The 26606-nt window shown below is 50.8% G+C and overlaps 1 protein-coding gene across 1 annotated transcript in view; it reads left to right on the forward strand.

Moving 5' to 3' along the window:
* Nucleotides 1-26606, forward strand: part of LOC137588589 (ankyrin repeat and SAM domain-containing protein 1A) — a 36588-nt gene that overhangs the window by 8165 nt on the left and 1817 nt on the right. The window contains exons 2-25 of the mRNA XM_068305745.1: nucleotides 3184-3264; nucleotides 3342-3498; nucleotides 4016-4078; nucleotides 8896-9192; nucleotides 10185-10260; nucleotides 10341-10442; nucleotides 10516-10602; nucleotides 10692-10846; nucleotides 11321-11567; nucleotides 12020-12054; nucleotides 12347-12440; nucleotides 13275-13726; nucleotides 16021-16065; nucleotides 16705-16774; nucleotides 17773-17775; nucleotides 19115-19227; nucleotides 23202-23300; nucleotides 23912-24058; nucleotides 24134-24241; nucleotides 24312-24470; nucleotides 24553-24672; nucleotides 24747-24818; nucleotides 26157-26243; nucleotides 26379-26516. Of these exons, the coding sequence (XP_068161846.1) occupies nucleotides 3184-3264; nucleotides 3342-3498; nucleotides 4016-4078; nucleotides 8896-9192; nucleotides 10185-10260; nucleotides 10341-10442; nucleotides 10516-10602; nucleotides 10692-10846; nucleotides 11321-11567; nucleotides 12020-12054; nucleotides 12347-12440; nucleotides 13275-13726; nucleotides 16021-16065; nucleotides 16705-16774; nucleotides 17773-17775; nucleotides 19115-19227; nucleotides 23202-23300; nucleotides 23912-24058; nucleotides 24134-24241; nucleotides 24312-24470; nucleotides 24553-24672; nucleotides 24747-24818; nucleotides 26157-26243; nucleotides 26379-26516 (3007 nt within the window). The remainder of the gene's footprint in view (nucleotides 1-3183; nucleotides 3265-3341; nucleotides 3499-4015; nucleotides 4079-8895; nucleotides 9193-10184; nucleotides 10261-10340; nucleotides 10443-10515; nucleotides 10603-10691; nucleotides 10847-11320; nucleotides 11568-12019; nucleotides 12055-12346; nucleotides 12441-13274; nucleotides 13727-16020; nucleotides 16066-16704; nucleotides 16775-17772; nucleotides 17776-19114; nucleotides 19228-23201; nucleotides 23301-23911; nucleotides 24059-24133; nucleotides 24242-24311; nucleotides 24471-24552; nucleotides 24673-24746; nucleotides 24819-26156; nucleotides 26244-26378; nucleotides 26517-26606) is intronic.

Raw genomic sequence — 26606 nt, forward strand, 5'->3', positions numbered from 1 at the left:
ATGAAGTGAGGAGGGCACTGAAGAGGATGAAGAGTGGAAAGGCAGTCGGTCCTGATGATATACCTGTAGAGGTATGGAAGTGTCTAGGAGAGGTGGCAGTAGAGTTTCTGACTGGGTTGTTCAACAGGATCTTAGATAGTGAGAAGATGCCTGAGGAATGGAGGAGAAGTGTGATGGTGCTGAGTTCTGAACTGCCAGGCAGGAGGCCTAGAGGAAGACCAAAGAGGAGGTTTATGGATGTAGTGAAAGAGGACATGAAGGTAGTTGGTGTGAGAGAAGAGGATGAGAAGACAGGGTTAGATGGAGGACACTGATTGGCTGTGGAGACCCCTGAAGAGAAAAGCCCAAAGGAGGAGAAGAAGGCTGGTTTTATTCGTGCGCCGCTTCAGTGGAACGCCGACTCAGCAGAAGCTCAGCTGATCACGGCGTAAATTAATGCACACGTCCTTTTTGGGAGTTATTTCTGATCTGATTCTGAACTGATTGCTGTGGATGAAACGAGGTGATAATCAGTTTCCCAGCATGCCTCTGCTCTCTTGCCAGTGATGTTGTGAGTTGTGGACTTCATTTCCCAGCATGCCTCTCTGCTGAGGAGTACGATGCCGTGTGGAGTTGTCCCGATGTGTGATGAGGACTAATTTCTCTGATGGAAGCTGACGTGTACCAGTCACGCCGGCTCAGCCCCGGGTCGGGCTAATCCCTGGCAGCGCGGCCACACAGCTAATAGACTGGACCATAAATCCTTTTATTTGGCTCCAGTCACCTGGATTCATATTTTCTTAAAACCAGGAGTACATGTAGCCTTCATACGTTTGTGAGGATCCAGAAACCAACATTTAGTCATACGTGTAGAGTTCTGATCACACAGTCAGAATAATAAATCTGTTTTCTGTCTGCTTGGCTCTTGAAAGATGTGTGAATGTGGATCACATGATCAATATAGACAGGAATAAATTACAGAGATAGATATAAATAACTTAATTGATGAATTGAAGTGATAATCTGTGACGTTTGGACTGGAGAATAAAACAGTGTCATCAGCGTAGAGCCTGTGTCTTCACACACAGGCTTCATCCTGCTGATATTCCCTCTGGGAAATTAAGGATTATCTCAGCCTTTTAAAAAGGCATTCCTCAGCCCCCTCCCCAACCAAATCCACTGTGTTGCCCCCGCCTGGCTGCGGGGCTCTTAAGTCCGTCCCTCGCTTGGTTCGGTTCTGAGCCCTAAGAGGATGAAGTGGATTGGAGCGCCGCGATGACTCACGAGCGCCGCGCTGCCAAAAGCAGGACTTAATATCCACTCAGAACGCGTCAGGAGCTCTGAAACATCACGAAGACACTCACCGAGCTTCAGCCCACAGCTTCAGTCACTTCATTCAGGTGGACGCAGGTGAAGCTGGATTCTACAGACAGACGTTTGGTCACGCTGTAGGCGTGAACTCATGGTGACGACACGCCAGCATCACCATGTTCTCTTTAGAGTTGATGACCTGGACCAGAGGGGTCAAACTCCTCACGGCTGTCCTCAGAGGGCCGGATGTAACTAATAACTGTAACTAAATGTAACTAAATGTAACTACTCCTTAATGTAACTAATAAATGTAACTAAATGTAACTCAGCGTAATGTAACTAAATGTAACTACTCCTTAATGTAACTAATAAATGTAACTAAATGTAACTCAGCGTAATGTAACTAAATGTAACTACTCCTTAATGTAACTAATAAATGTAACTAAATGTAACTCAGTGTAATGTAACTAAATGTAACTACTCCTTAATGTAACTAATAAATGTAACTAAATGTAACTCAGTGTAATGTAACTAAATGTAACTACTCCTTAATGTAACTAATAAATGTAACTAAATGTAACTCAGTGTAATGTAACTAAATGTAACTACTCCTTAATGTAACTAATAAATGTAACTAAATGTAACTCAGTGTAATGTAACTAAATGTAACTACTCCTTAATGTAACTAATAAATGTAACTAAATGTAACTCAGTGTAATGTAACTAAATGTAACTACTCCTTAATGTAACTAATAAATGTAACTAAATGTAACTCAGTGTAATGTAACTAAATGTAACTACTCCTTAATGTTAAATAACTGAATTTCTGACTGATTCTAGTTCCAAACATTGAGTTTGACACGTGTGACCTAGAACATGAAAAGGGAATCCTGCTTCTCGTGTCGTCTGACGTTCACACATCTAAACCACAGTAATGTTCTTGTTTTTAGGTTGTAATCTATTACATCAGTCGTTATTCTGGGCAGCAGCTCTGCGTCTTCCCGTCATGTTTTTCACGAGACGCTGATGCGGCTTAGGAAGTGTGATGTCAGAGGTGACATCATCATCGCTAACAGACGTTTATCAATGCCCAGCATTTCCTGCGGCAAACCGTCTTTTCTAACCCCCCGACTGTTTCCTCTGGACACGCCCTGCTGGACGTGTCTAACTCCTGGAGAACACGTTTACGTTTCTGAACACCGAAAAGATTCCGTAACGACTCGGCTGCTGAGTTCTGTGTTCTTGAAGGTGATTGGCTGGGATCGGAGCCCAGGACGGCGTCCTGATTTATGGAGCTGCGTCTGCGTGTGTTTAGGACGTGTCTCTATAAAATATCAAAGTGGAGTCAGGCAGACGTCACCTCAGCTGCTCTCATTCTCTCCATTGGTGATGAATTCTTCAGGAGCGTTTCTGCTCGCGTTCCCTTTCTGCTCAGATATTTGGTTCACCAGTCCTGGGATTTCCTGGTCACATGACTTATTTAGGATGTTTTAAGGTCTCTCCATCCCTCTGGCCCGTCTCCGATAGCGTTTCTCTTCCTTCCTGCCTCTCTGGCTCGACGCCGTCGCCCGTGTGTCTTCATTCCAATGTGGAGAGAGAGACGCCGTGTGAACACACACACACACACACACACACACACACACACACACACACACACACACACACACACACACACTCACACCTCCACCTGACTGGGCGGAGTCAGGCCTGCTGTTGGCCTCCTGCTCCTGAGATAGTAATCAGACACACCCACCGCCAGACTTTACAGAGGGATAGGCTGTGTGTGTGTGTGTGTGTGTGTGTGTGTGTGTGTGTGTGTGTGTGTGTGTGTGTGTGTGTGTGTGTGTGTGTGTGTGTATTATTGCCTCTAACAGGCCTTTCTTTGCTCAACAGTATCTGGCGAGGCCCCAATGTGAACTGTGTGGACAGCACTGGCTACACCCCGCTGCACCACGCCGCCCTGAACGGACACAGGTAGAGCAGTGTGTGTGTGTGTGTGTGTGTGTGTGTGTGTGTGTGTGTGCTCCTGACCCCCTGTGCCCCCCCTGCAGTGAGGTGGTGGAGGTGCTCCTGCGTAACGAGGCCCTCACCAACATGGCCGACAACAAGGGCTGCTACCCGCTGCACCTGGCGGCGTGGAAGGGGGACGAGGACATCGTCCGGCTGCTTATCCACCAGGGGCCGTCCCCCCCCCGCCTCAACGAGCAGGTCGGCTTCTGCATTTCAGACGTCCAGTTTCACAATGACAGTCAGGGCGTCGACAGGAAGTGAGGCGTCGCTTCTTTTTTCCTCGTAATTCATCCGTTTTTAGAGACAGCCGGCGTCGGCACGACCCCCCCATCAACACGACCCCCCCATCAACACGACCCCCCCATCAACACGACCCCCCATCAACACGACCCCTGGTAGCTACCGCTGACGCGAGGCCTTCCTGTCCGCTCTGTGTTTGTCATCATGTTTGCTTGCTTCCTGCAAACGGCCTCTGTGATTGGATGAGGAGGAATGCCCCACGACGAGCAGGGGCGTGGTCTAAACCCTGAACCAATCCTGACACAGCTGGGGGTCGTGGCGTCTCGTCGTGTGTCACCCCCCCCCCCCCCCGACGTCTGACTGTTCATTAACTCATTTCTGTTTTTTCTCCTTTTTGTTCAGTTTGACTCGTTTTGATCATCGCTCAGTCGTTCGTTGCTCCTCTGACCCCAACCCTCTCCTCTCCCCCCCCCAGAGCTCCGTAGAGCATAAAGAGTTCAAACGCTGTGGGCCCTTTGACCCCTATATTAACGCCAAGGTGTGTACACGACACCCATTTCCTCCTGCGCCGCTGCTCTGCTTCCTGTGCTGCTTTCTGGGGGGGGGGGGGTCACTGCTTCTGTTCACCAGTGATCACTGGATCACCCCCGGTGATCACCGGATCACCTCCGGTGATCACCGGATCACCCCCGGTGATCACCGGATCACCCCCGGTGATCACCGGATCACCCCCGGTGATCACCGGATCACCTCCGGTGATCACCGGATCACCCCCGGTGATCACCGGATCACCCCCGGTGATCACCGGATCACCCCCGGTGATCACCGGGTCACCCCCGGTGATCACCGGATCACCTCTGGCTTCTCTCTCGTGTTTCTCACGCCGGCTGCTCTGCCTCACAAACGTCTCTTTGTTCACGTTTTAATTCCTTTCGCCTGGAACATCCCAATCGACAGCCTGAGCGTGGAGTGAAACACGCTGAGATCAGGACTCATTCCTATTGGTCACTTCAGTTCCTATGTTAATTATTTACGGCTATAATAAGGTGACGAACGGCAAACGTTACTTTAATGTAGTTCAACAAAACAAAAGGTGTCAATAAAACATGAATCAACAAGTTTAATCAGATCAATACAGAATTGATTTGTTCAGCTCCAGCTCCCGTCGAGCGTTTGAGTCATCGCCTCAGTTTAGTTTTTACCCAGAAGGCTTTGGGGCCTCTGTCAGCTGTTCCACCGCGTCGCTCAACATTTAACACGTTTAACTGATAAACATCATTCCTGGAGACCATCCAGAGTTCAGCGCTCTGGAAACAAGCAGTTACCGTGACGACGGTTGTCAGGTTTAACGATTATCCTCCGCTGCTTCTCTAGCAGCTGGAGCTGAACACGGGGTTTCAATCAATTAATCAATCAATCAATCGATCAATAAATGACAATAAAACTTAAATCCAAATGAACTCCCATCATTCAAGTTTCTTAGCAAATCTTAGCATGCTAACATGCTAACATGCTAAGTAAACAGTACTTTGAAAACATGTGAATGTTAGCGTAGCCACTGTTAGCGTGCTCCATTAAGGTCACATGACTGGAGGCGGCTGACGTGTTCAGTGAATAGAGATGAGACGTGTTGCTGCTGATTGGCTGGAGATTCATTTAATGGATAAATAAATCAATCAGTATTGATCAGAGGAACCCGATGGATGGCGTCCAACTCCAGAACTCGTGTGTTTGGTTCCCGTGACAGGAAGCAGGAAGTGGTTGTGTCCTCACTGCCCAACTTCCTGTCTGCCTGAAGTGTCATGATGGACTGTAGTTCTGATACAAAATCATTGTATTAGTGATCAATAAGCAAAGTTATTGATTCATCAATAGAATCCATGTCACACATCCATAATCAATACTTCAGTGTTTGATGATGATGATGATGATGTCATCGTCGTGTCAGAACCAAGGTGTCAGGTGGGTTGGCGTTCATTGTGGGGTGTTTCCTGTGTTGTCAGGTGCTTTACGTTCTGCTGTGTGTCGTTTCCCCTCGCTGGGGGTCCTGTGGACACTGGGGGGTCCTGGGGGCTGCTGGGGGTCCTGTGGACACTGGGGGGTCCTGGGGGCTGCTGGGGGTCCTGTGGACACTGGGGGCTGCTGGGGGTTATGTCTGAGCGTAAACACCTTGAGGGGAGTTTGGGTCACTATCTGGACCCCAGCCTGAATAATAGAAGCTGTGTCATGAATAAATCAGAGCCACAGAGGCTGGTGCTGGGGGGGCTGGTGCTTTTTTGGGTGGGGTGGGGTGGGGGTGGAGGGGTCCTCGGTCTCATCAGCACCAGAGCGCTCTCTGCTGAGGAGGAGGATGGGAGGGTTTCAGTGTTCCAGTCTGTCTGCATCAGCATCACAGACGTGTGTGTGTGTGTGTGTGTGTGTGTGTGTGTGTGTGTGTGTGTGTGTGTGTGTGTGTGTGTGTGTGTGTGTGTGTGTGTGTGTGTGTGTGTGTGTGTGTGTGTGTGTGTGTGTGTGTGTGTGTGTGTGTGTGTAAGCGAGCATCTTTGCACCCCCCTCCTTCTCCTCCAGTGCTTAAAGCTGCTGCTGAGGAGAGGTGGGACGTTGTCATGGTAACCGTGTCACAGCTTTGTGGGTCGTACGCTGGTGGTGAATGAATCAATGGGATGGTGCCCCCCCCCCCCTTTCAAGGACTTGAGGGATCTGGACTGGGTCAGAATCTGTCTCATCCGGTCCAGGACGACCTCCAGATGACCTTCATTCATCACCCGGGTCAAAGGGTCAGAGGTCACGGTTCCTGATAAAGTTACTGGAGCTGAAATCAAATTCACTGAAGTCGGAAAAATTGATTTTTTAGAAATTTAATCTCAGAATTTCCTGTAAATTAAAAAAAATTACTAATCCACGGGTGAAATAATTTAATAGTTTCAGACATTAAAATCCAAACTTTCAACATTTCTGTAGATAATTTTATTTCTCCTCACTGATGTAAACATTAGCATCTAATTAGCATCACTGTTCATAGATAGATAGATACTTTATTAATCCCGGAGGAAATTGCACAAAATAAATAAATCATAAATGATTAGCATCTAATTAGCATTATTGTTCATAAATCATTAGCATCTAATTAGCATAATTCCCACAAATCAGTGACCTCCTTCCTGTTTATTTCCATACTTTCTGTTTTATTCTATCAGCTGATGGCCGTCGGCTGCCAGGCTGGCATCACGCCCCCCCAGCGCTCATCCTCTATGTAGGTCACATGTCTAATAACATATACGCTTCGTGGTGATCCTTCACCTCGTCACAGACCTTTGGTCTGCAGTCATGTGACACCGTACACACGTCCTATTGGCTGACGGCATCCGGAACACGTTTGATGAATCTGCATTAACAGCAGGATGCTGGACGGGCAGCCCCCCCCCCCGGCACTGTAGCTGTAACAGCTGCTCTGCCCACCCCCCCACCACCATCACCCACCACTACTACCACACGACCGGGGGGGGGGGGGGGCTGACGTAACTGCTTCCTCCCTCTGCTGTGAGGTCATCACGTGACCCCACAGAGCTTGTCAAACCGCGTTAGCATCCCCCCCCCCGGGTGGAGAGAATCATAACATCATCAGCGCTGACCCCCACCCCCACCCCCACCCCCCCTAATGTTCCACAGCATCCAATCACAGCGGAGTGTGACCTCCAGATGTTCCTGCTCAGATGTTTCTCCATCAGGAGGGGGTTTTCTGCTGGGGGGGGGTGGATTCCCATCAGCCTTAGCTGTGCTGTGTGATTTCTAAACTTTCCTCCCTGTGATTAAAGCTCATGCAGCTCCTCCGCCTGCAGCGGCGGCCAGGAGTTTTAAAGTGGTTCTTGAATCCATGATCAATATTTCCCCTGATTTTCAATCAATAAATGAGTTCTGTTGTTTGTTCACAGGGAGATGTTTGAACGTCTCAACCTAACATTTCCTGCAGGAAAGTTCAGAAAAGTTAAACAAAGATTTGGACTGAGCCTGAGATCCTGATCTATTCAGCGCTCTGTAATCAGATTACATTTGGCACCAGATAGACAAGATGGAGGTGGGTTCAGGGGTGGGGCTTCTGAAGAGGCCCCACGGTGGAACACCCCCAGGGATTAAAACATATGTTTGCATAATTTGCATAAAAGGGGGCGTGGCCTCTGTCCTGCTCAGAGCTGTTCACGTGTAACCAGCTTTGAGGGAGTGGCTGCGTGCTGATTGGCTGTTGCTTTAACCTCAGGAGCAGCAGAGAACGCTGCTTCCTGCTGACGTCACCGTCCTCCAGTGAATCTCCAAAACGCTGCGTCAGGGCTGGGCGGGGCAAAAGGGCTGGGCGGGGCATCAGGGCTGGATGGGGCGTCACAGACGAGAGATGGCGTTGTGTTTTAACTGCCCCGCCCTCGCTGGCCTTTGATATGCAGGTGTTGTTTTTGTTCCTTTAAGCTCCTCCTCCTCTGTGACCTGCTTTGCCTCTAATGCCCCCCCCCCCAACCCCACTCTTACAATGGAGACGCTACCTGCTGATCCCATCTGGCGCCGGGGCTTTGTGAAAGTGCCACCCACCTGTCTCAAACTGCCCCTGTTGCCCCACCGCCACATGAAGTCTTTGGGGGCGCAGCTGGTGCCCTCCTCTGGGAGTGGCCATCAAGTGTGCCCATGTGGGGGGGGGGGGGGGGTTCTCCTGCCAGCTGCCAGGCCTTTGTGTGTCTGGAATGACTGGAGCTTGGAGCACGACGCCCCTCCCCCCACAATAGGGGCCACGCCCCCTGGTTCTGAATGGATTGGAGCCCAGCCTCCAATCAGGACCGTCCTGTCTGTCGAGGTTGTCGGTTGTTCCCACCCCCCCCCGGGGCCGCCTCCCGGCTGCAGCGTTCGCCCCCTGCTGGCCCGTGGTGGCGCTGCAGCGCGGCGGCGCCTCCGGCGCTCGCCTCCGTTACGGATCGATCCTGTCGCTGCATGTGAGTCATTAGAGCCAATCAACACCCGTTACCGGGGTCACGTCGCCATGGTGATTTAAGGGCTTCGGATTTGGCCTCAGATTATTGTCACGGTCATGGGTGTCGATAAAGTTTTGGTGTGAATCCTCACAGACACATCTGTGTTGGGGCTCCGACCCGATCAGTAATCAATGTGACGATCAATAGGAAACTGTCTCCATGTTTCTGCTGGTTCCCACCTGTCCTGATTTTCTGGTGACCTTTAACCTGGTCTAACCCCCCCCTGCCCGTGTCACTTCCTTACTAATCCTCTTCAGTGCATATTCACACGTGTCACTTCCGGTTGATGCTATCAGCTGTTTCCTGCTGCAGCTCGCTAACCGCCCCCCCCCCCCCCCGACAGAACAACGACAACGAGACGCCGCTGCACTGCGCCGCCCAGTACGGCCACTCGGAGGTGGTGCGCCTGCTGCTGGAGGAGCTGACCGACCCCACCATGAGGAACAACCGCTTCGAGACGCCGCTGGACCTGGCGGCGCTCTACGGGCGGCTGGGCGTGGTCAAGCTGCTGCTGCGCGCCCACCCCAACCTGCTCAGCTGCAACACCAAGAAGCACACGCCGCTGCACCTGGCCTCCCGCAATGGACACCTGGCGGTGGTGGAGGTGCTGCTGCAGGCCGGCATGGACATCAACTACGAGGTCAGCCCCGCGCGGGGGTCAAAGGTCGCTTATCGTGGCCCAAATGTGGGGGAACCGAATCTATTCTTTCAGCACTTCCTGTTGCTAAAATTAAAAACTCTCGGTTTGCAAACGAAATGCTGCGACGTAAATGTAGAGGTGGGCTAGCGCCCCCTGGTGGGCCCTCTGGTGAACGCTGGACACGTTTCTGCCCTACTTCTCTCTGCATGTGGATGTGGGGGGGGGCCGTTGTTCAGGCCCCGCCTCCGGCAGGTTCCATCAGCACGGCGCTGTGAGCCGGAAAATGTTTGACCCCCCCCAGAAACATCATCGTCAGAAGGAAAGGAGGCTGTGTGGGAATCCAGCCGTACGGTTTAATAAACCGTCCGGGCTGCAGGTTTAATCCGATCAATCCATCTGATTATAGACAACAATAATCCCTCGCTTGTTCTTCAAGACGAACGGCTTCACCTCATCACAGATCTTTAGTAGGTAGTCATGTGATGCCGTACGCACATGCTATTGGCTGACAGCATTCGGAAGTGTGCTGCGTTCCGAGACGAACGGAACACTTCTGTGTATTAGAGAAACGGGTTTCTTTAATACCAACGTGTTTTAAACAGTCTGTCAGTGTTTTAAAGGTAATACAGACAGAAGGTGGTTAAATATCAGGAACCGCACACGGTTAACGAATTTGGCGATATAGCGACAAACTCTTTATCTTATTATTTATGGTAATGTAAACGTTTCTGAACCCCCCCATACTGATATTAAACCACCTTCTATCTGTGTTACCTTTAAAACACTGACAGACTGTTTAAAACTCACAGACTCACAGAACATAGCGCACTTCCTGATGCCGTCAGCCAATAGGATGCGAGTACGGTATCACATGACTACCTACCAAAAATTCACGATGAGGTGAAGCTGTGACTACTGTAATAATCTAATAAGCTTCCATCTGTCTGTGTGTGTGTGTGTGTGTGTGTGTGTGTGTGTGTGTTCTCCTCCAGACGGAGAAAGGCTCTGCCCTCCATGAAGCCGCCCTGTTTGGGAAGACGGAGGTGGTCCAGAAGCTCCTCAGAGCAGGTGAGGGTCGGGTCCACTCCGCAGCGTGTCTCCATGGCGGTGCTACACCTGACGCACCACCCTCGTGTGTCGTTCACCAGGCATCGACGTGAACATCCTGGACCAGAAGGGCCTGACGGCTCTGGACACGGTGAAGGAGCTGCCCTCCAAGAAGAGCCAGCAGATCGCTGCTCTCATCCTGGGTGAGGACAGGATGTGGGGGAGGGTGTGTTCACGCTGCAGAGGTAATGCAACGTCCTGTGTGCCTCTCTGCAGGTCACATGACTGGAAAACCCCCCGACATCGACCTGCCCCCCCCACCGATGCCTCCGCCTCAGGAGAGCCCCGGCCCCCAGAGGAAGGGTAAGAGCGGGGGCGTTGGGTGTTAGCACAGGAAACGGAACAGGAAGTCCTCCTAGTGAAGAAACCTTCTAACGTCTGTCTGGCTTCAGGTGAGGTGAGTCAGCTGATCTCAGGTCTGCAGCCCGACGAGGAGAGTCCCTACGAGGCCCTGTTCGAGGCTACCTCCAGCCTGTCCCTGGACAGCCTGACCAGCAGGAAGTCCTCCGACCGCGACTCAGGATGGACGGACAGCGACGCCGGAAAGGTGTCACACACACACACACACACACACACACACACACACACACACACACACACACACACACACACACACACACACACACACACACACACACACACACACACACACACACAGCAGTGGTCAGACCCGTCATGTCACGGAGCCTCCGCTAGAGGGCGGTAGTGCTCCTCTATCTGGGCCTCAAGCTTCTGCAGCAGGTTTCTTGAGGTTCATGTGATCCAGCTCAGATGTTCCCCGAAACAAATGATGGATTTATTTGTTACTGGGATGAAGTGTTATAACAGATTTATTAATAACACATTTATTAATAACTGATTATGTGTTATTATAACAGATTTGTTAATAACACATTATCGATAACTTATCATGTGTTATTAAAACACATTTATTAATAACACATTTATTAATAACTGTGATGAAGTGTTATAACAGATTTATTAATGACTGTTTTCTTCGTGTCTTCGTTAACGTCTGCAGAAGGATCGCCCCGCCCAGCCGTCACACCCCGCCCCCGGTCACGAGGAGGAGGTGAGCTCAGCGGTGATGAAGATGAAATCTGCCCTCAGCTGCAGCCAATCACACGCTCCTCTTCCTCTGCAGACCCCGAACACGGATGACGGCCTGGAGGCCAGAGGCGAGGAAGAGGAGGATCACACGTATGAACTGCTGCTGACGGCGCAGACCAAAGTCCCACCCCCCAGCCAGGAGCCCCAGTCCAGTAAAGGTGTGTGTGTGTGTGTGTGTGTGTGTGTGTGTGTGTGTGTGTGTGTGTGTGTGTGTGTGTAGACTGCTAATAATTACAGCTGATGAATGCCGTTGCGTGTAATGGGATTAAATGGGATTATATGCAGGATTATATGACGACATCTGGATCCTGGACTGTCGATGCTTCAGAGCCATCAGGCCGTCCTGCTGAGTCAGCGTCTGTGACACCTCAGAACGGCCCCCGGAGCTGGGGGGGTGGATCTGAATGGCTGATGCCCCACCTGTGTCTGGGGTGGGGGCGGGGGGGATTATCTGATCTCTGCTTCCACAGGATGTTGAAGGATTTGTTAGTGTTGGACTGCTGGTTTAGCTTTTAAAGGGGGGGTAATCTGAAGGGGACGTGTGATGCATCATGGGTAATGTATGCAGGAGCTGTCCTGTGTCCTAACCAGGTGTGTTCTGTGTCTGTAGATGAGAGCGCCGCCCCGTCATCGCTCCTACCTCAGGTAAACGTCCTTATTCTGTCAGAAACGCTTCTCTAATCTGCCTCCTGCCCCCTGGTGCCCCCTGCTGCCCCCTGCTGCCCCCCGGTGGCTGTAGAGGTGCTTTATGTTCAGGTGAGATGAGGCGTGGTCCTCAGACGCCAGTGGTAATGACTGTTAGCAGCGTGGAGCGTCTGCCCCCAGAGCGCACGCAGACAGAACGGCCCCCCAGCGCCGCTATCCACCAGCCGCCGTCTCCACGACGCGTCAGAGACGCCACTAAACTCTAAACTCTGTCCTTCCTGTCTCACCTCAGCGCAAAGCCGCCGCCCCCAACGACCTGAGAGCCCCGAGCGGCGTGAAAGACACCCTGCCCCTCCCTGGACACGGGGGCCCCCGGGGGCCCGGAGGTGAGTGAGATCCACCTCGGCGATCTTTATTCCTCCGCTTCGGAGGAATGTTAGACGTGAACTCAGGTGAGATTGAATGTGGGTGGGGTCACACCCCCCAGCGCTGCGGCAGGTGGAGGTTGTAAACGCCCAGTCAGCATAATAAACCCCGCCCCGCTCGGAGGGGCGGGGTTTATGGGTTAGTTATCAGCAGCAACATCCCATCACTTCCTGTGGAGCGTCACAAACAACAGTTACCATAGCGACGTGATGGGACCAGAATGTGTGTGAATCAGTGGCTGCTGCTCGTCTAACAGGCCAATTAACAGCGATCAATCACCTGTGTTCAGGTGGGGATTGATTGATTGATTGATTGATTGATTGATTGATTGTGACAGATGTGATTTTTTGAACCTTTTCTTGTTTTATTTATTTGTCGTCGTCACAAACGTGTTTTTCCTCCCAGACGTGAAAACAGCAGACGGTCTGTGACGCGAGGAGTTCAAGTGTTTTGAGAGGAAATCAGACTTTCTGGGGGGGGGGGGGGGGCTGCAGCTGCACACGCATCACAAACATGACATCATGGGTGAGACGTGAAGCCAAACGAAACACAGCCACGCCCCTGTGTGACCCCACCCGCCTGAGCAGGAGCTGAAGGGGTTAACGGTGGTGATGCTCACTGGGCGTTCCCTCTTTTCTGCCCCCCCCCCCCCCTGGTAGGGAACAATCCCAGTTCTGTTCGGGGGTGTGTGGATGGTTTCTTAACCGTCCTGCTCTGAGCGTCGGCCCCCAGTCGGTTCCAGCCTCCTGATTGGCTGCTGCCCCCCCAGCTGACTGCGTCCCTCTCGTTTCCAGATGCCCCCCCGCTGAGCCAGGAGGGCGGCGTCCCGGAGCAGTTCACCGGCCTCCTGCACGGCTCCTCCCCCGTGTTCGACAGCCGCGAGGAGCCCCTCCGGGTGCCGGGCGTCCAGCCGGAGTCCAGGAAGCCCCACAGGGCGAAGGAAGTGGGCGTGGCCGCGCCAGGGCGACCCAAAATGGCCGCCATCCTGACTGACTGTGACCCCAAAGCCATCTACGCCACTGTGAACAAGGAGCCCCGCGACACGGGGGCCGGGGCCCCGGTCCGGACGCGCCCCGGCGACCTGAAGCTGGCCCGCAGCCTCTCCAAGTCGGACTCGGACCTGCTGGTGTCGCCCCCTGCTGACGAGGAGGCCGGGCTGGGGAACCGCAGCGAGTCCGTCTCCGACTGCAGCGCCGGCAAGAAGCGTCTGGAGAAGTCTCCGTCCTTCACGTCCGAGTGGGACGAGGTAGGAATCTGCAGATCCGTGTTTTGTTTTGAGGCCTTTAAATCCATCTTTGGTTTCCGTGGAGACGACCTGCGTAAACAACACAGAAGAACCCGATGAGGTCGTGTCTTAACAGTAATGGTTGTGTGTCTGCAGCTCGTAACTCAATGATCGTCACTCGGCTCCAACAGTCGTCCCATTGTTAGCAGGATTAGCTCCATCCGCTAACCCCCCCCCCACCGTCAGCTGTTTACCAGCGACTCGTTGTTCTCCCTGGGGGGGTCGGCATTCCAGTAAGATCATGCATCCCGTTCACAGCCTGTCTTGTCTGGATTTACACGACATGTTCGCGGCGGTGTTTAGGTGGAGCGCTGGTGAGGTCATGTGACCTCTGAGGAGGTGAAGACAGGACTCCGTGTTTCTTTAACGAAAAAAGTATGTCTGACAAACATGACATTCATGAAATGAGTGCACATTTAAAAACGTTTAGGTAGATTATAATTGCTAAATGTATTTCCTTTTATGGTTTACAAGTGAGAAGGGTTCTTCTTCACACCTCTGAGCAGGATGAAGCGCTACCCGACCCCCCCGTCCTCTTTAGTCAAATTATAGTTTATCATCTAACTTTTTTTGTCATCTTTATTTCATTTCCAACCACTCCCCACGTCTAAACTCTTCCATGACTCATTCCCTTTTCATTAAAACACCAGCTGACATTTAGCATGACTGAAAGTTAAAGTAGATGGCGCCCCCTGCTGTTCAGAAAAGTCTTCATCTCAGCTGATTGGAATCTGATTTTGATCGATTCAAATCCGTCCGGGACTCAGATGTTGGTGCCGAATTAAATTTGGTATGTTCAGTTTTTGAAACGTTTATTTTCCAGCCATAAAATGCTTCAGCCAGTATGTTTGAGTCTAAGCTGTTAAAACAGTTTAAACATTTAAAAAAGACAATCATACTGTACAGCTAAAATCAATACAGGCGTGACACCGGAGTCATACAGTATCAGCCTGTCGTCATATTTAAACTGTAATTTTTTATTTAATTACTAAACTAATATAAATAAATAATGGTTTTTTGGTCTAAAAATGTCACAAGTGAAATCCAGATGAAGTCATCACGTCAGACAGACGTAGATATTTCATGTTTTACATCATTTTATAGTTTTTTTTCTCACTTAAAGCTTTAAAAGGATTTTAATCTGTTTTTTTTTAAATAAGGCCCACCTATTAAACCTGTTATTGATAATAATAATCACGAACACATTACTGCCCCCTGGTGGACAGGCGGAGCAACAGCGCCTCCGAATGACTGCATCACTGAGCTGCATCAGGTGCTGCTGACCTGATTGATTTATCACTCCAATATTAATTACAATCCAAACGCACCAAAACAAGAAGTCTGGTGTCATTCAACAAATAATTTATTGATGAATTTAAAGTGAAAGAGGATTGTGATGCTGCTCGTTCCTCAGCAGGACCGTCTGATGAGATCAGCAACCAGAACAATCGTTTCTAGAACATTTTAATTCCACCTTTAGATTGAAGGTCACGTGTTGAAGGTCAGCTGTGTTCAGATCCGCCTCTCAGCATCTCAGCAGCGTGATGGGATTAGTGATGGGATTAGGACAGGAATGTTACTGGAGAAGGCTCTTCCTGGACGCCCCAGAAGATATGAGCTCATTTATGATCTGCAGCCAGCCGGGGTGGATTCCATTTATTTACTCCTCATCTGGCAGCCAAGACATGAAGACATGAAGACATGAAGACGTGACGACAGGAAGACAGGAAGTGGTTTTTGGGATGAGGACCTGGAAAATGTACAACTGCTGTTGGTCTGGTAGTCAGGGATCGTCCACAAAGGGAAAGACTTGGTTTTGATTTCCTCCCATGAGCCTCCAGATAAGAAGAGCTGCTTCAGATGGAGCTAATGTGTGTGTAGGTTCTTCATCAGGCTCCTCATCAGGTTCTCCATCAGGTTCTTCATCAGGTTTTTCATCAGGCTCCTCATCAGGCTCTTCATCAGGATCTTCATCAGGTTCTTCATCAGGCTCCTGTCTGGGCGTGTATTCTGTGTGAAGCAGCCTGTCAGGCTGGACCTCAGGACCACTGCTAGAAGGACTTTGTCCTGTAGATCCTCTCAGGTGACAGCTGAAGGTTCAGGCTCCTCCAGCTGGAGGTCACATCACGATCGATCTTGAGTTGTGTGTATCCTGATCAAGTCACTAACATAACTGACTTTACACTGGCATACCTGAATCCAGGTGAGGACAGGTGAGGGGGACGTGAGGTAAACCAGAAACTTTGTCTCAGCAGAAACCAGAGACGTGGTCCAGAACAGAAGGAACATCTAACGACGGAGTAAGATCAGAACCCATCCGGTGGCGTGGGGGGGCTCTGGTCTCTGCTGGGGGGCTCTGCTCTCTGCTGGGGGGCTCTGGTCTCGGGTGTCATCAAGCTGTTTACAATGACATCATTTCCTGTTCCCGAAGCTTCATTCATGGAGTTGGAAAGACCTGACAGGTGTAGCAGTAGCATGTAGTCAGGATGTTAGCGGCTACGCTAGCAGCATGTGGTCAGGATGTTAGCGGCTACGCTAGCAGCATGTGGTCAGGATGTTAGCGGCTACGCTAGCAGCATGTGGTCAGGATGTTAGTGGCTACACCAGGAGATCAGTCCATGCATCCTACAGAGATGCATGAAGACATGGGAATGGGGGCTCCTGTCTGGTTGGGGGTCTGGGCTCCTGTCTGCCTGGGGGGTCTGGGCTCCTGTCCGGTTGGGGGGTCTGGGCTCCCGTCTCCGTTTCTGGAGATGCCTTCAGACGGTTCATAGATGGTGTTCATACATCTCGTCCTCTGGCTGACCCTGTGGTTTCTTCTGGGGGGGTGATGGAGCAATGCTGCTCTACGGTTGAGGGTTTGGTTCTCTGGTGAAAGGTTGAGGAACCCTGACGACCTTCTCCCAGGTTCTAATCTCCTCTTCTTCTCCTGTCCCCAGATCGAGAAGATCATGACGCTGATCGGCGCCGGGATCGACTTCTCCAGAGACCAGCAGTACGCCACCCCAGGTAGAGTCACTGACCAGCAGCACCCCCCCAGGTAGAGTCACTGACCAGCAGCACCCCCCCAGGTAGAGTCACTCTGGTCCGACCCCCCAGGTTCTGAACCAGGCCTTCTACTGGAGGTGGTGGGTTTGTTCTCCAGGGAGGTGTTGTGGGCTGGGGCTTCATCTGTTCTGTACCAGTACTCTGATTTGGATGTTTGCCCTGGGGGGAGTGAACCAACAACTTTCTCCAGCTGGACCAACCCCCCCCCCAGCAGAGAAACGTGTCCAGGAGAACTGTTTCCTGTAGGGGCGGGGCTCCACTGATGAAGAGGAGGAGGAGGCAGTTTATTTATGCATTGGTTTACTGTTTCATTGTTGGCTGGTCTGTTGGTTGGTTGTTGGTTTGTCTGTTGGCTGGTTGTTGGTTGTTGGGTGGTTGGTTGGTCTGTTGGTTGTTTGGTTGATTGGTTGGTCTTTTGGTTGGTTGGCCTGTCGGTTTGTTGGTCTGTTGGTTGGTTGGTTGGTTGGTTGGTCTTTTGGTTGGTTGGCCTGTCGGTTTGTTGGTCTGTTGGTTGGTTGGTTGGTTAGTCTGTTGGTTGGTCCATTAGTTGGTTGGTCTGTCGGTTGGTCCATTTGTTGGTTGGTTGGTCCATTAGTTGGTTGGTCTGTTGGTTGGTTGGTCTGTTGGTTTGTCCATTAGTTGGTTGGTCTGTTGGTTGGTTGGTCTGTTGGCTGGTCCATTAGTTGGTTGGTCTGTTGGTTGGTCCATTAGTTGGTTGGTCTGTTGGTTGGTCCATTAGTTTGTTGGTTGGTTGGTTGGTTAGTCTGTTGGTTGGTCCATTAGTTGGTTGGTCTGTTGGTTGGTTGGTCTGTTGGTTTGTCCATTAGTTGGTTGGTCTGTTGGTTGGTTGGTCTGTTGGCTGGTCCATTAGTTGGTTGGTCTGTTGGTTGGTCCATTAGTTGGTTGGTCTGTTGGTTGGTCCATTATTTGGTTGGTCTGTTGGTTGGTTGGTCTGTTAGCTGGTCCATTAGTTGGTTGGTCTGTTGGTTGGTCCATTAGTTGGTTGGTCTGTTGGTTGGTCCATTATTTGGTTGGTCTGTTGGTTGGTCCATTAGTTGGTTGGTTGGTTGGTCAGTTGGTTTCCTTTGTATCTCATTCCAGCTGTCTCTTCGTCTTTCCTGAACCGTCTCACCTGAGTTTGTGGCGGCCCCTGGTGGCGGCTCTGGGTATGATGCCTGAGTTAAGCTGGACTGAGGTATTTAACATGAGCCGGCGTTGAGGTGGGGGGGGGTCAGGACGTAGTGTTCCCTCTGACCGCTGCAGTGAAGACAGACGTTAGCACTCCATCACTCGTTTCTGCGTCAGTCGTGCCCTCAGCTCTGTCTTGAAGGAGCTGCTGTCTGGAGTCCCTCAAGGGATTCAATGGAGACGTGAGAAGCTACACGCCCCTCTGCCCCCCCCAGCGGTGACTGGACAGCTGATTGGCTCAGTGGCGACGGTACTTTCCTCGTCTCCTGATGGGATACTGGAGCCCAGAGCGATGAAGGGCGGGGGGTCCAGAGCAGAAACACACCCACCCAGAGGAGCCGCCTGCAGTGTGTTGAGCGAGGGAGGGGGGAGGGAGGAAGGACGACGTCAGAGCGAGGGAGGGAGGGGGGAAGGAGGAGGGACGATGTCGGAGCGAGGGAGGGGGGAGGGAGGAGCGTTGAAGAGAGGGAGCAGAGGAGCAGAGCTCTGAACAGCCGGGATAACAGGAGCATCTTTAGGATGGGGGGGCGTCACTCAGCCCAGACGGACCATGGGGGGCTGCTGCTGAGGAGGCGACCCTGGAGCTCCTGACTGGATTTGTTTCCCCTCCGTTTCATCGTGAAGCTGCTGGAGTGAAGGAACACAGTCTGATCCAGGATGGGGGGGTTCCATTCCCCTTACAGAACGGAGACTAGGGGGGGTTAGTTTGTAAAGTTCTCAGCTGGCTTCAGGTCATCTTCTGAAGGACCTGCTGCCCCCTACTGGTGTACTTGATGTGTGGCGTCTAATCAGACCAGCTGTCTGTTGATTGGTTGTCTGTCTGGGGTGCTCCTGGGCGTTAGCGGCTAGTCTTCTAGCGACGGAGGGTATCTCTTCTTAGTTTTGCCCCCTTTTCCCCTAAGACCCGGGGGTGTCTGTCTCTGGTGACGGTCGCGTGGCCCCCGCGGGAGCCGACACGCACTCCGGAGGGCGCGCTGCCTCCCCCGCCGTGCTGCTGCCGGTGCGCCCTCTGCTGTCCGGGGGCGATGTGGCGATGCCACGCGTCTGGGTCGGGGTGCCGCTGCTACCGGCTGAAAGGGTTCTCTCTCCTGAAGCGCCTCCCCCTGTCGGCAGGAGCGTCGGTCCGGATTCTGGAGCAGCCGGTGGGCGACTGGCTGGACCGCGTGGGGCTCCCCCAGTACGAGAGCAAGCTGCTGCTCAACGGCTTCGACGACCTGCACTACATGGTGAGTCCCGTCTGCCATTGGTGAGTCCTGTCTGCCATTGGTGAGTCCTGTCTGCCATTGGTGAGTCCTGTCTGCCACTGGTGAGTCCCGTCTGCCATTGGTGAGTCTTGTCTGCCATTGGTGAGTCCTGTCTGCCATTGGTGAGTCCTGTCCGCCATTGGTGAGTTGGTGAGTGATAGCAGCGTCCATTAGCAGCCAGATGATCCCTTTAGCTATGAAACACTATTAGCATGACTCACGCTAGCTTTGTCCTGAGACGATTGGGGGAGTTCTGATGTTTCAACTCCTTCAGAATGAAGTCCAAGTGGGAGAACCTTGGCTGAAACAACGCTGGTGTCTCCTGGTCGTGCAGAAGTTCAGTTAATAAAACACAAACACGGGAGTTGAGGGTTGATTGGACGGTTTAGAACACCTGACTCTTGGACTCTCTACCATCAGACACCAGGCGGGGTGACTGTTTCAGTCTAAACACAATCATGACCTCCACCCAGCAGTGGGTTAATGTGGTCCAGTCTGTCAGCAGGATGTCGTCCCCGCAGGTTTTGATGAATCCTATTGGGTAGGTCGGACCTGGCCCAGGAAACAACCCATTAGATTTTGGCGGTGATCTGAGAACCGTCCATGAAGACCCGGTGGTCCTTCATCTGCGGTTGGTTTCCTGGTCTCCTCCGTTAGTTTGCTGAAGTTGTTTTTATAGCAGCAAGTGGACGTTTGATTCGCACAGTCAAACATTCGAGGCTCTAGAGTCGCCCCTGAAGGCAGACATGTGTCGTCTTCATAGTACCAATGAGAAAAATGGGTTTTGCTGCTTTTTGTCCCATGGTTGGGGTGTTTCACGAGGATCCGACGTGACCCCCAGATTTAAACCCAACGCTTAGACCGATTGACAGTCTTAGAAATCATCTTTATGTAAACTAATACGAGCCGTCATTCTGTCAGAGACTTTATCTTTGTCTCCTCAGAGACATCTATAACCCTGAGCTGTAATAAAGCATCTATAACCCTGAGCCGTATAAAGCATCTATAACCCTGAGCCGTAATAAAGCATCTATAACCCTGAGCCATTATAAAGCATCTATAACCCTGAGCCATTATAAAGCATCTATAACCCTGAGCCGTAATAAAGCATCTATAACCCTGAGCCGTAATAAAGCATCTATAACCCTGAGCCATTATAAAGCATCTATAACCCTGAGCCGTATAAAGCATCTATAACCCTGAGCCGTAATAAAGCATCTGTAACCCTGAGCCGTAATAAAGCATCTATAACCCTGAGCCGTAATAAAGCATCTATAACCCTGAGCCGTAATAAAGCATCTATAACCCTGAGCCGTAATAAAGCATCTATAACCCTGAGCCGTAATAAAGCATCTATAACCCTGAGCCGTAATAAAGCATCTATAACCCTGAGCTGTAGGAGTTTAAGTCTGTGGTGACTCTAGACCACGTGTGTCAAACTCAACGCCCAGGGGCCAGATGTGGCCCTTCACATCACTTTATGTGGCCCACGAGAGCTTAAAAGGTCAGAGTGTGTAAAAATAAATAGGTCAAAAAGTTAGCATTGACCAAAAACTACATTTCCCACAATGCAGTAATCAAGCCCATTTTAACATTGACATCAAGTTAATATCATATTACGTCCCGCGTCAGAGCGGTGATGTATTCTAATGTCAGCGTTCGTCCGTCTGTTTGTCACCAAATGTCTGCACAAGCGTTCAGATAGAAGGTGAAACCATGAACACATGAGTCAGGCAGCAGAGGGGATGAAGATGAGATGATGACCTTGACCTTGAGAAAACTAGGTCAAGGGCAAATTTTAACTTCTGTACATTCAGGAACCGGATAGGATAGAAAGACGAGAGGGAAGCCCATTGTGAGTTAGACCATAGATCAAAGCTAGTGCTTTGATCAATGACAGTAGGTCAGAGCACTAGCTTTGACCTTTGACCTATGACAGTAGGTCAGGGTAACATTTTGAATTCAGGGGAGAGCAGACATCAGGATTGTGTTTCCGTGTCGCGGGATGTTGCCGTCTGTGACTGCATCGGTACCTCAGTGTTTGTTTTAACCGCTCTATCGTCATAAGAACCAACCTGACCCGGTGCAGCAGCTCCACCCACAAATGAGAGGAAGATCCTCCCTGAGCTGCAGCCCAGTTCCCTAAACCGATCTGAAGATGCCCTAACCCCAAACCCCTAACCCCTGACCCCTAACTCTAACCCCTAACCCCAAACCCCTAACCCCTAACTCTAACCCCAAACCCCTAACCCCTAACCCCTAACTCTAACCCCAAACCCCTAACCCCAAACCCCTAACCCCTAACTCTAACCCCAAACCCCTAACCCCTAACCCTGTGGGTCTGAGGAGCATCAGGAAACACTGGTGAGAACCAGCAGGTCTGCTGCAGCCGTGAGGCGCTGATCAAACTGTTGACTGTCTGGAGCAGGTTGATCCCAGCAGACAGGTTTTCTCTCTGCTGGGATCAGAACCAATGCTTGAAGTCTGGAGCTGCAGTCCTGATGACGGGCTGTGGTCCTGCAGCAGGTCCAGGTCCACACTACTGTGGTCCTGCAGCAGGTCCAGGTCCACACTACTGTGGTCCTGCACCAGGTCCAGGTCCACACTACTGTGGTCCTGCAGCAGGTCCAGGTCCACACTACTGTGGTCCTGCACCAGGGCCAGGTCCACACTACTGTGGTCCTGCACCAGGTCCAGGTCCACACTACTGTGGTCCTGCACCAGGTCCAGGTCCACACTAGTCCTGTCCTCTGCAAGGCCGGAGCTCCGGGTTCGTTTGTATTCAGGCGCTGTGTTTCTGCAGGGACGTCTCTTTGTTTGAAGCCAGAGAACAAATTTACCCTGAGCCTCGAGTGGGGGGGGGGCACTCAGTGCAAACCTGAAGGAACAACACGCTGAGAAAGTCAGAACACGTCAAGAACAGGTAGAAAGAACACAGAGTGGTGTCAGAGTCCAGGAACACGTTCCAACTGGAACGTTTCCCTTGAAGAACTGTCAGAGAACAGATGTTCTGTTCACCCCTTGGTGCTGAAGAGGAGAGAATGGGGGGGTGCATTAATCAGAGCCCCCCCATGATGTCTGTCCAGTCAAACAGTGTTTCTAAACCCCCGTCTGCAGACACTCTGCTGGGTGTGTAATGTTAATGTGGTGGAGAATCAATCACCTGATCAGCTGATTGGTTCTTTGGGGGGGTCAGAGCCCCCCCTCAGACGTTCTTCTCATTCTGGTTGTTCTCCTCCTTCCAGCCCCCACCCCAATGCCAGACCTGCAGGCTTCCCCCTGTGTCTCCTGGGTTCAGGGGGGTAACCAGATCAATGGGGTATTTATGATAGGTTCTAGACTCTAGAACCTAACGGGTGGCTTCACCCTCTAGAATCTAGAGGGTAAAGCCCCCCCGGTAGGGCAGAACACACAACACACACACACACACACACACACACACACACACACACACACACACACTAGCAGCAGAGACCTGCTCTAGAATGTTGGACCAGACAGGAAGTGGAAGGGGGGCGGAGCGTTTATCAGTTCATCTCCAGGGGGGGCAGTAATCCAATCACCTGTGGGGGGGGTTCCATTAGCTACCAGAGAGGTTCCAGCCCCGCCCAATCAGACCTCCTGCTTCTGAACGTCTGTCTTGACTCGCTGCTCCTCCCTCCTCTATCCATTATCTGCCCCACGGGGGGGTAACCAGAGACGGTTCGACTGGCATCCTTCTCCTTTATCTCATTCAGCCAGGTTATTGACCTGCGCCCCCCCACCCCCACCCCCCCTCTGGAGTCAGTAGTTTGGTTTGTCCAGAATAATTGATCCCTTCTCTGCAGCGATGATATGTGATCAATAATCAATACCCAACCTGAACCCTCACTTCCTCTCCGGGGGGGCTCCAAACGGGGCAGAATCACTCAGTTTGTGTTTATGTGGTTTGACCCCCACTGTCTTTTAACCCACAGGGGGGCAACGTGATGGAGGACCAGGACCTGAAGGAGATCGGCATCACAGACCCCTCCCACAGGAAGAAGATCCTGAACGCAGCACGATCATTACCCAAGGTGATCAATCACTGATCAGTACCCAAGGTGATCAATCACTGATCAGTACCCCAGGTGATCAATCACTGATCAGTACCCAAGGTGATCAATCACATATCAGTACCCAAGGTGATCAATCACTGATCAGTACCCAAGGTGATCAATCACTGATCAGTACCCCAGGTGATCAATCACTGATCAGTACCCAAGGTGATCAATCACTGATCGGTACCCAAGGTGATCAATCACTGATCAGTACCTAATGTGATCAATCACTGATCAGTACCCAAGGTGATCAATCACTGATCGGTACCCAAAGTGATCAATCACGGATCGGTACCCAAGGTGATCAATCACTGATCAGTACCCAAGGTGATCAATCACTGATCAGTACCCAAGGTGATCAATCACTGATCGGTACCCAAGGTGATCAGTCACCGATTGTCACCCCAGGTGATCAATCACTGATCGGTACCCCAGGGGATCAATCACCGATCAGCTCGTGATCACATGTCCTACATCATGCCTGAGGTCACGAGAGGCTCGGTCTCACTTTACCACCAGTGTTAACTCCGCGGGGGGGCGTCAGGAGGTTCAGTGGTGATAGTTGACCTGTGATTGACCCCCCCCAGGTGAAGGCTCTGGGCTGTGACGGCAGCCCCTCCCTCTCCTCCTGGCTGGAGAACCTGGGTCTCCACGAGTACCTGCACAACTTCCTGTCCAGCGGCTACCGGTCCCTGGACTGTGTGAAGAACCTGTGGGAGCTGGAGATCGTCAACGTGAGTCTCTGATGGGGGGGGGGGGGGGGCAGAGAGGGAAACGACACCCACAGGTGACTTCCTGTCTCCGTCCAGGTGCTGAAGATCTCGCTGCTCGGCCACAGGAAACGCATCATCGCCTCGCTGGCGGAGCGGCACTATGAGGAGCCCCCGGTGAAGCCCCCCCGCCTGTCTCAGATCCGGGTGAGAACCTGAGCCCCCTGCTCAGCAGCGACCCCCCCTCCTGTGACTTCATGACCTCCTGTGTCTCCAGTGTCACGACCCCCCCGGCCCCCAGAGCTCGTCTCCACTCAGTCAGGTGGAATCCTACGCGGGGCGCTCCATGGACCCCCTGCTGCCTGCAGGTGACCCCCCCAGGAGAGGAGACCATGACGCCACCCAGAGACATCGCAGCGAGCGGCCCCGATCTCACGTACGCCCCGCCCCCATCTCAGCGCCGTGAGGCTTGCTTTACCGGGGTGGGGGCCAGTTTGTGACGACCTGTTTGTCTCCAGGACCGGGAGCCCCGGCTGACCCTGAGGCCCCCCAGCCTGGCCGCGCCCTATGCCCCCGTGCAGAACTGGCAGCATCAGCCCGAGAAACTCATCTTTGAATCGTGCGAATACGAATCCAGCGTAGGTTCACTCCTCCCCCCCCCGTGATGACAGGAAGTGAACCTACACTCCAACCGCTCTCTGTCCCTCCCCAGTACCTGGGCTCCATGCTGATCAAGGACCTCCGGGGCACCGAGTCCACGCAGGACGCCTGCGCTAAGATGAGGGTAGGTGTCCTCAACCTACAGCACATGAGTCAAACTCAAGGTCTGGGGGCCAAATGTGGCCCTCCATGTCATTTAATGTGGCCCCCCGGGAGCAGAAAAGGTCAGAGTGTCTAAAATAAATAGGTCAAAAGGGTGTTTTGAACAAAAACTACATTTCCCACAATGCAGTAGTTCAGCCCATCTTAACTCTGACTAAACGTAGTGAACAAAGTTAACGTCCTAACTTGTGTCTGATGTTATTTTTCTTTATTGATTGATAGTTTGATCCTTGATTGATGGAGTTCTGTGGGTTTAATAACCTGACAAATGAAAAGGATTTATGTTAGAACAGAGAAACAAACAAACATGTTTTTTCTGTCTAACTGTAATGTTTGGAACTAGAATCAGTCAGAAATTCAGTTATTTAACATTAAGGAGTAGTTACATTTAGTTACATTACACTGAGTTACATTTAGTTACATTTATTAGTTACATTAAGGAGTAGTTACATTTAGTTACATTACACTGAGTTACATTTAGTTACATTTATTAGTTACATTAAGGAGTAGTTACATTTAGTTACATTACACTGAGTTACATTTAGTTACATTTATTAGTTACATTAAGGAGTAGTTACATTTAGTTACATTACACTGAGTTACATTTAGTTACATTTATTAGTTACATTAAGGAGTAGTTACATTTAGTTACATTACACTGAGTTACATTTAGTTACATTTATTAGTTACATTAAGGAGTAGTTACATTTAGTTACATTACACTGAGTTACATTTAGTTACATTTATTAGTTACATTAAGGAGTAGTTACATTTAGTTACATTACACTGAGTTACATTTAGTTACATTATTAGTTACATTAAGGAGTAGTTACATTTAGTTACATTACACTGAGTTACATTTAGTTACATTTATTAGTTACATTAAGGAGTAGTTACATTTAGTTACATTACACTAAGTTACATTTAGTTACATTTATTAGTTACATTAAGGAGTAGTTACATTTAGTTACATTACACTAAGTTACATTTAGTTACATTATTAGTTACATTAAGGAGTAGTTACATTTAGTTACATTACACTGAGTTACATTTAGTTACATTTATTAGTTACATTAAGGAGTAGTTACATTTAGTTACATTACACTGAGTTACATTTAGTTACATTTATTAGTTACATTAAGGAGTAGTTACATTTAGTTACATTACACTGAGTTACATTTAGTTACATTTATTAGTTACATTAAGGAGTAGTTACATTTAGTTACATTTATTAGTTACATCTACATCTGGCCCTTTGATGCTGATGTGACCCCCGGTGACTCCTCCTTTTTCTCTCCAGAGGTCGACAGAACAAATGAGGAAGGTTCCTGCCATCGTCCTCTCCATCACCTACAAGGGTGTGAAGTTCATCGACGCAGCCAATAAGGTGGGACGCTGCACACACACACACACACACACACACACACACACACACACACACACACACACACACACACACAGTCTTCTTCACATCTGAACCTAAACCATCTTTTTCCTCATGAGCGCCCTCTCCTGGTTGCAGAACATCATCGCGGAGCACGAGATCAGGAACATCTCGTGTGCGGCCCAGGACCCCGAGGACCTACGCACCTTCGCCTACATCACCAAGGACCTGCAGACCAGCCATCACTACTGCCACGTGTTCAGCACGGAGGACGTGGTGAGGGTGAACGCACACGGGTGTACCTCAGGGTGAACGCACACGGGTGTACCTCAGGGTGAACGCACACGGGTGTACCTCAGGGTGAAC

This window comes from Antennarius striatus, chromosome 2 (assembly GCF_040054535.1).
Source record: "Antennarius striatus isolate MH-2024 chromosome 2, ASM4005453v1, whole genome shotgun sequence".
In the NCBI taxonomy this organism is placed as follows: Eukaryota; Metazoa; Chordata; class Actinopteri; order Lophiiformes; family Antennariidae; genus Antennarius; species Antennarius striatus.